General features: G+C 41.2%; 1 protein-coding gene across 1 annotated transcript in view; it reads left to right on the forward strand.

Annotated features, from left to right (window-relative positions):
* tll1 (tolloid-like 1) overlaps nucleotides 1-8360 on the forward strand; it is a 47304-nt gene extending 38944 nt beyond the window's left edge. The window contains exons 20-22 of the mRNA XM_086211838.1: nucleotides 3792-4005; nucleotides 4302-4552; nucleotides 5324-8360. Coding sequence (XP_086067964.1) covers nucleotides 3792-4005; nucleotides 4302-4552; nucleotides 5324-5458 — 600 coding nt within the window. The 3' untranslated portion in view covers nucleotides 5459-8360. The remainder of the gene's footprint in view (nucleotides 1-3791; nucleotides 4006-4301; nucleotides 4553-5323) is intronic.
* The last annotated feature ends 879 nt before the right edge of the window (nucleotides 8361-9239 follow it).

Consider the following 9239-nt stretch of genomic DNA (forward strand, 5'->3'; position numbering starts at 1 on the left):
GTGAGTCTATTTAGCCTGCAAGTGTGCACACATGCATACATTTAAGCATCTCCACATTTTCAGAGTTGCTGCAATTTTCATCAATAATCGAACACATTATCTGAAACATGGGTTTGTTAATGATGTTTTCCTCTTCTGAAGAATCTCAGGATTTCAGTTCACAGGGTGCAAATTTGAATTTTATTTTATTTTTTTCAGTTATTTGTCAAAGTAGATACAGAGAGACAGAGCAGAAGTGATGGTCTGAGTGTATGTGGCAGCATGCAGCTCAGACCGATGGGGTTTGGCAGACAGTGTTGGGATGTAAATGGAGGTGCTCCTGACTCAGGTGAATCCATGTAAGATATTCATCAATGTTTCTGTTATCTCACTTGTTGAAGTGATGGACCCCCCCCCCCCCCCCCCCCAGAGCTTGTACTTCTTCCCTGGACTCTCACTGACATAATAAATGCCCCAGCCCAAACTCAGCCACCTTATTAGACTTCAGACCTGCAAAAAAGTTCAAACATGGAAGGACTTCAGTGTGGTTCAGAGGTTCTCAGTCAGGAGAACATCCATCCCTTGCACTGAGGCTGTGAGCCTCTGCAGCCGGCAGCCATGGGTTCAACTTGGTGCAAACTATACAATGTGCACACACATTCACACAGCCTGCTAGTCCTGGATTTGGCTGCTCACCTCACTTTAACTCTGCAGCAACATGCTGAATTCGCGGCATGTTATCAAAAAATGTCATTAATGGCCTTTTGATAATCTCTTATCATCACTTACGCAACGAAAAACACATTACGTCATCAGCTGAGACGACACGTTTACAAGTGTTTGCACCTGTTTTGAATGTGCAACTACATTACAAACAAATTCAAAAATGTGTGTGTGTGTGTGTGTGTGTGTGCGTGCTTGTGTATGTGCATGTGTGTGTGTTGAGATTAGCAGGGGTACTCTCGATATCCTCTGTAATGCCGTCGTAGCATAGGGCGATAAATTTAATACCAGAATCTGAAATGAAGGTCATTCCGGTATTCTTCTTCATTCTCTCTCTCTCTCTCACACACACACACACACACACACACACACACACACACACACACACACACACACACACATGCACACATACTTAAAAAGGACCTTAGAAATGATGTCTTGCCACATTAGGATCGGTCTTTAGTCCTTATGAGGACTAATACATGTCCTGATAAGGTTAGTGAAAAGGTCTCCAGTAGGTAGCAAAAACGAAGTACACACACGTGCACATGAGCTCATTTCTCTTTGGAAGAGTTAACAGATCATCAAACCACTCATCTGGAAACATGTGGAAACCATCTAATCCCCAGAATCAAACGCCTCCCTCTCATCTTCTCACGTCAGCCCAAATGACTTGCTTTTGTCCTCCTGCCCGGTTGGTAAAAATCAGTGCAGCGTGGTGGTTGTGGTGGCATGATGGGAGACAATCAAAGTGGTGTGTGTGCATGTGTGGGAAGGAAAGAGAGGCCTTCAAGGTGTTATGACTCACTCACTGTTGTCTGCTTCCGAAACACAGCGACTCGATTAGAGTATGAGTCGTGACACTGTGACACGCATGCCAGCGTGAAGCAATGTGTGGGCAAAGACAGAAGGCTCTGTAATGAAGTAGCAGATAATGAGATGCGAGCGCGTTTATTTTACTCGAAATGTAGGAAATCTGGCTCTTTAGCAGCTAAATGTTCTGCTAACTCTGTTGTTGGTTCAGAGCAGGTATTGTTGAAATGGTTTTAAGAACTTTTGCATTGAAAACCGTTGGATTTGCGGTTGAAAACAATACGACGAGAGTCAGCACTGTTGCATTTACCCCTGCTCGTGAGAAGTGATGTGCAACAATAGTAATGTTCTACAGTTTCTCCATTCGAACTTTTTTGACTGTCACCTCCGATCCGTGGTTAAAAAAGTAACTTGTGTTACAGCATAGTAGCATCTCTTTCAACACATGATCAGCTCCAAGTTTGTGAATTTCCCTCCCAGCGACAGCTTTACCTCAGTTCCACATTTCTGTGCCTGATGGCAGTTAATCAGAAGAGAATTCATTCTTAAAGCAACCTCCATGGTCTTTGCAAAGCTCCTTTAACTGAAAAGTTGTTGCTGCTTTGGAGTGTCATCTTTCTCTTCCTCTGGCCCCTACAGTTGCTTAGCTTGCAGGTGTTTCTTCAAATTCGAAGTCCCAACTTATCACCCTGTCACAGTTTGCATTTCATTGTGACGTTCGTGTCCTTTTTGCGAGTACTTCCACTACGTACCCCTGACCTGCCACTGACCTCGCTCCATGTACCGCTGCCAAGTAGGAGAGAAACAGAAACAGTGCAAATGTGTCAGGGACATTCACAACACATCCATATTCATGTACCATTGTACCACCATGGAAGCATCATGTAGTATTTTTTTGAAGAAGTAGCTAAATAACTGATTAATTGAATTGCACAACCAACACATAATTTTACTGATAAAACGTGAAAGTATTATAGTAGTAGCAGCAAGGGTAAGTCAGATGTGACTTTGTAACGTGCACCCCCCCCCTCCCCCCCAACATTATGCAGAACTCTGGTTCCACCATTGTGTATTCAGAAGCAGTTAGAAGACTGATCTTGCACCACGTTCAAAGCACTTTGCCGTCTTATTTTAGCTTATCCTATACCGAATGGTGCTGTATGTCTTTCCTTGTGTCTTGTGTAGTTTGCTGTTTTTATGCTCTACTCTATGAATGTATTTTTAATAACTGACAGAAACTGAATTTCCCCTGCTTGGACAGTAAATGAAACTTGAACCCTGAAACTTGAACTTGAACTTGATTAGTAGCCAAGTAACTCAGGAAACGAGAAGACGCTCTAACAAAGGACACATTAGTTGTGCTCTTGTATCTCTTTTCCTCTGACTGCTCCTTTTCCATCATCCCTGAGTTTACACTTTTGCTCCCTTGGCTAATGTTATTTATACATGGATACACTTTGTATACTTGCAATGTCTACATTGATTCCTAAGAAGCAAAGCAGCCTCTACCTGCATCGGTGCTGCACTGTGCAGAAGTTTGTGTGTGTTGGTGGTTTTATACTCACATGCAAAGTGACACAAAGTACCTCTACTGGCTTTTCTGCACAAGACGGGGAACTGTACATTGTTATTTCAGAGGAAACATGGTAAAACTTCTCAGTTCGCTCAAAATGGTGAACGTACACAGGAACAGGGTGATTCCTCTTCCTGCCGAAGTGTTCTAGGCTGTTACTAGTGCCAGTTGGGCCGACCTGCAAACCTTCTAAGAACACATTTGGTATGCCACAGGCTAGGGAACGCTCACAGAGCCAAATCTCCAACAATCCTAACAATGCTAGCACCACAACAACATTGTCTCTGTACAACTGTTAGTCTCTCCATACTGAAGCTCTGCTGCCTTCTTGGACGGATTAGGCAGATTAGACCCTACACCAGCACTTTTTCTTCCCTGGTTGAAAAGAGATAAAAGGCACACCAGAAAAATGTCGTGTAGGAAGTCAAGAGCAATGTGTATTTTGTATTACTTATGTTGAAAGTAGGCAATATACAGTTGATTATGAAGGTTAAATTGTTTTATTATGATGTATGAATGTCAAATGTATCTGATTTTCTCTCTTAGTCAGAGTTGGACTGAGAAAGGTTTGAGGTTGCGTTTGAAAACAGCGGCGTGGGTCTGTGAGATCATGTCTGGCTTTCTCTGCAAATAAAACCTGTGAACAGCAAAGTTGACAAGTCCTGTCTCACATAGTTGTGTTCTCAAATTTCTTTCTTTCAAGACCTTCAATGAATTTGAGATCGAGCAGCACCAGGAATGTGCATATGACCATCTCGAGGCCTTCGACGGGGACAGTGACACGGCAGCCATCTTGGGTCGACTGTGTGGCAGTAAGGTCCCGGAGCCCCTGGTCTCCACCAGCAACAAGATGTACCTCCGCTTCATCTCTGATGCCTCGGTGCAAAGGAAGGGTTTCCAAGCTACACACTCAACAGGTGTGTGTGTGTGTGTGTGTGTGTGTGTAGGTTTTTTGCTGTTTTTTTTTTTAACTCTCACTATATGTGTGTGTGTGTGTGTGTGTGTGTGTGTGTGTGTGTGTATGTAAAACCCTTATCCTATATATATTTTAGGAGTATTTGTACATTAAGGGCATCAAACTTAAGCACCCATTTTGAAAAGATTGATGTTGCCCTCTAGTGGTTAAGAGCAGTACATGCAAGATGAAAGTCTAGATGATTGGGAGACACTGAATCTACCTCCAGCTTCAGGTTCCTTCTTTTGGTCTCTGCAGAGTGTGGAGGTCGTCTGAAAGCAGAAGGCCGCCAGAAGAATCTTTATTCCCACTCCCAGTTTGGGGACAACAACTACCCAGGTCACACTGACTGCGAGTGGCTGTTAACCGCTGAGCAGGGCTATGGCATCGAGCTGAGCTTCATCACATTTGAGGTAGAGGAGGAAGCTGACTGTGGTTATGACTACATCGAGCTGTACAATGGGTATGACGCCAACTCACACAGGCTGGGTCGCTTCTGCGGTTCAGGGGTAAGGCATGTTTAAGATGTTGTTGTGGTTTACTTTTTTTGGTTTTTGACAAACCTTGGTTTTCATTTAAAATTAGCCAAAATCAGGGGAATGTCAACAGCTCATAGCACGAATATTTTATGCTCTACATATTTAATCTATAGAGTTTTAACTCTGGATAGTTTAATATTCCTGGCAGCAATTCAATGTATTTACATTTGGCATGAAAACCAAACAAATACAAAAAGCAGCAAACACAAACCTGTTTATTGAGAACCCAGTTTGGCTTCTAAATTGTTCTCCAAAAAAAGACATCAGGTTGTCCAGAGTGATTGAGCACCTTGGCACTGTTTACCTCTGCTCATCGTTTGATTGTGAAAGTTTCTGAGAGACAACCACAATAATGACTTTTAGATGCAGATAGTTGAGCAGTGTTGATTGATTGCATACAATGTCAAAATGAGCAGAAAGTGTGTGTAATGTTTGTTACATCTTCTAATTAGCCCCAAACACCAAGTATAGCTTGGGTGAGTGGAAACATTTGCTAGGCTTTCGGTCATAAATGAAAGCACAGGATAAATTAAAATCACCTCCAACGATGTTAGCAGCCATCTTGGAGGTAAACATGAATGTTAACCAAACCTTTATGCATCCATAAACCATGAAAGGTGAATTTTATGTGCCGATATGAAACACTGGGGAATCCAACCCCAACAATGCACTAAAGTGGAGATATTTGAACTAAAACTAAGAATTGTCTCAAATAGTATGTCTCTATCTTCTCCCCTGTAGCCAAGAGAAGGAATCTACTCACCCGGCGATGCTATGCTGATCCGTTTCCATAGCGACGACACTATCAGCAAGAAGGGCTTCCACATCCGCTACACAAGCACCAAGTTCCAGGAGAGCCTTCATACAAGGAAATGACCTCAAACGCAGCCCATGACCTCTGACCTCTGTGCAGCCCCACCACTTCTAATTTGACCTTCAACACGGCAACGAGAAAAGCACAGCCTGTCACCTCTGTTCAGTCCCTTATAGACATTATGGACGTTTGCCAAACAGCAGAGGAAGACAACTCTAATGTCTCCCTCTGTGGCTCCGCAGGCTATCTGAGATGAAACAGGAAAAACATGAGATTACGACGAGTCTGAATAGGCGCCGGGGAAATACACTGATGGCTTTCTTGCTGAGATTTGAGCCATTTCTTTTCTGGAGGAGACAGCTGTCATGAAAGCTCATCAAACTGCCCCCGCTCAGTGTGGAAAGAGGTTTTGCAGGAGATCCAAATCAGTTTACTGAGACTTAAAAAAACAACAAAAAACTACAAGATTCATATTCAGAAGTAAATACTATGGCGGGAACTCAAGAGATGCAACTTAAAAAAAAAAAAGAGTGAGATTTGAGTCCTGGTTTTTGATTCATTGTGATCAGACTGCTGCTTTTTACCCAGTAACTGGAAAAAAAACACACTCCAGATGGACAAAATTGCCTTTGATGCCTGGGAACTGGTCCAGCTCAGAATGGCTGCAGATGATGTTACTTCATGTCTTATTGTAAAGCTCATGATGTGTGTGTATGTGTGTGTGTGTGTGTGTGTGTGTGTGTGTGTGTGTGTGTGTGTGTGTGTACAGAGAAAAGTCCGTCCTTGCCCTGGCTTACAGCTTCCGCAGACGACTATTGAAGAATGGAGAAAAAAAACAACAACACCACACAACATGACAACAAAATGCAAATGGAGAACTTTCAATGTGATCTGTAATGTTAATGTTAAGCCTTGCTTCCTGTTGTTTAAATGCTGTTTTTCGAGTTTGCACCATCTTCCAACACTCCCTTCCCAAAAATCATGACATTTTTTTTTTTGTGCGTGTGTGTGGATATCGGAAGGGAATATTCTTCACAGCTATCTCTCGGAGTGACACGATTCTGGCGGAACGGAGAGATTCCCATGGTGCTAAAACAAAGAAACACTGAATGATGGACAACTATGGATGGAAGTGAAGGTTTTCAAGGGAGACACAGTCAGCGTGTGAGCAGCACGCTGCATCAACAGCACTAGTCCTGTGGAACTACATTATTGCCTTAGAACCAAATGTATGCTCTCAGAGGTTGCTCCTATGCTCTGCACTGGTGTCTTGTGAGTGATTTGGAGGTTTTTATGGCAGCAAATAACATTTGTTTGAATGGTTTAATTGTTAAAAAACAAAACAAAAAAAAAACATGGGAGATGTAGTCTGTGTGTGAGGTGTAGTGTCAATGGTGCATGTATGTTTGTGTGTCATTTTTTTGTAGCCGCATACATGCTTTCACATCCGAAAAAAACCCACACCTCATTTGTGTGCATTTTTTCCACCCATACAAACACACACACGCACGCACGCATGCGCGCGCACACACACACACACACACACACAAACAAACACACACACACTCCTCTATATAACTGCAGCGTGAAGCGATAAGTGCTGTAAAGTTGAAGGAATATCAGGTTGTTTCTGTGTCAAATGCCGATGTGTACAGATTGTGTACCTTCTGTGCAAGAGTAAGTCGTAGGAGTTTATACTGAAATGTGTGTGTGTGTGCGTGCGTGTCTGCGTGGGTTTGAGTGTGAGTGTGTGTGTAAACTGTATGCTTTTAAGTTGAATCATTCATTGCTGTACGTGCCAAGCTCCAGGTGATCCACTGTAGTTTTCATTTGTCATCTTGTGTCTGTAGTTAAGAGACACTGACACGATGCATCTGCATCAGTCATTAAAACACACACAGGTTAAAACACACACGCATCTGTGTTTCATGGGTTAGGGTTACATCTTTGGGTGAATCTGTGGGTGCTTGGTTGGATGTGTACTGTAAGTGCCAAATGTTCAAAGTCTGATTCTATGTGAAGCGTAGGTCTGTGTGTCCAACTAATCTGTATCTGCATATTTATTATTTGTATTTTTACAATCCTCAGTGTTCTCTGCTTATAATCTGTGTATTCTTGATTAGGAGACCAGAATAATTAAAGACTTGTGAGTGTGGAATTATAATCCATTTTCAATTGATACATGATAGGAGTAGTTAGGGATTTTTGGCGAATGCACAGCCCTTATCAACAATTTTGCAAAATAAATGCACATACTTATATCGAAATAAATAACAATACGGGATTAATTTAAGAATAAAGGACAAAAAAGATACAGAGTGCTGCTGCTTTAGCTTATTATACACACACAAAACACTTTTGACATGATTTTAACAGGCGCATATTCCATCCGATTTCGGCAGCGTTATATTGCGTCCTATACCAAAACTTCACTTTTCTTTAGTGCCCCATTTCTAAACTGTTTTATTATTTCAGTGAGCACACTGAAAATACCCTCTGCAACACGTTTACCCCTCGGAAAAATCAGATCCCCCTCTAAGCATCAAAGCACGCATTTTGTACGTTATGTGTTCAATATCACAGCTCAGCTCATCATAGTCTCTAAAGTTAAAGTTAATAAATAGGCATTTGGTTGAATCATAATAGTCAATTCTTACAACTCTCTCTGTGGTGCAAATTAAATTGACGAAATTGATTAGTCTATTGCAAGAAAAACAACAAAAACAGCCACTTTCATAATCGATTGATCAAATCTGACTGTTTTCAAGCATGGATGCGGAACATTTACTGGTTCCAGGATTTGTTGGGTTTTTTTTTTTGTCATGTGTGACAGGAGATGAGGAGCCATTTGGTTCTGGACTACAGGTGAACAAAAGAAGCATTTTAAACATTTCAAGGAAATTGTTATGAGCATTTTACAAAACTACCTTTTCACACATAATGTATGGAACTACTAAAATACGATGCCACTCATGTTCCTGTGCTGCTATTAGCTTTTGTAGGTTTTTAGCTTAGCATTAAAATCTATAAACAGGATGTGAAATCTTAAAAGTGGCCAAGCATACCTGGATTTTTTTTGGTCTTTTTTTTTTTTTTAAATTGAATGGACAAATAAGATATGCTCTCGACGGAGCTTTACCGGTGGTGTATTTAATCCCCCCCAAAAAAATAAGAATAGAATTTTTAAAAAGTAGTCGTTATGAATGAATCTAAATATTTGAAGCATTACTTTCGAACATGCCAGTTTTTTGCTGTCTCATCACTGTTTTTACATGCGAATTTGTGTCATGAATTCATTATTTAATTTTAAAAGTATCAGGTGATTAAAATAAACAGAAAAACAAATTATTTGTTCTACACTTACTTAATAAATGGAATTTTTCTGATGAATCTGGTGATGCTCTTTAGGGTTCAATTTTTAAAAAAAAATCCTGGTAAATTAGAAGTGAAGCTTGTTTGACTGGTTTCCCTAAATATAAAAATTACTATAATCCTTTCCATTAAATCAGTATTTACTTCTTAAAGCCTCTGATTTTGTTGGCTGCTGTTGGCCTCCATGAACATATTTTGACCTATTTAAAATATCACAGCTTGGTAGTGTGCGAGCATTTGGTGAGACACACACATGCACACACGCACACACACACACACACGCACACACACTCACACACACACACACACACACACACACACACACACACACACACACACACACACACACACACACACACACATTGTCCTACTGATATACAAAGAAAAAGCCACTAGAGGGAGCCACACGTAAGCTTTTCCAAACCTCAGTGCAGTGAAATTTACAGCACTTACATTCTTTAATCCCATTTA

The sequence above is a fragment of the Aulostomus chinensis genome, chromosome 8 (assembly GCF_037954235.1).
Source record: "Aulostomus chinensis isolate RoL2024-O1b breed Wild chromosome 8, RoL_Achi_v1.0, whole genome shotgun sequence".
In the NCBI taxonomy this organism is placed as follows: domain Eukaryota; kingdom Metazoa; phylum Chordata; class Actinopteri; order Syngnathiformes; family Aulostomidae; genus Aulostomus; species Aulostomus chinensis.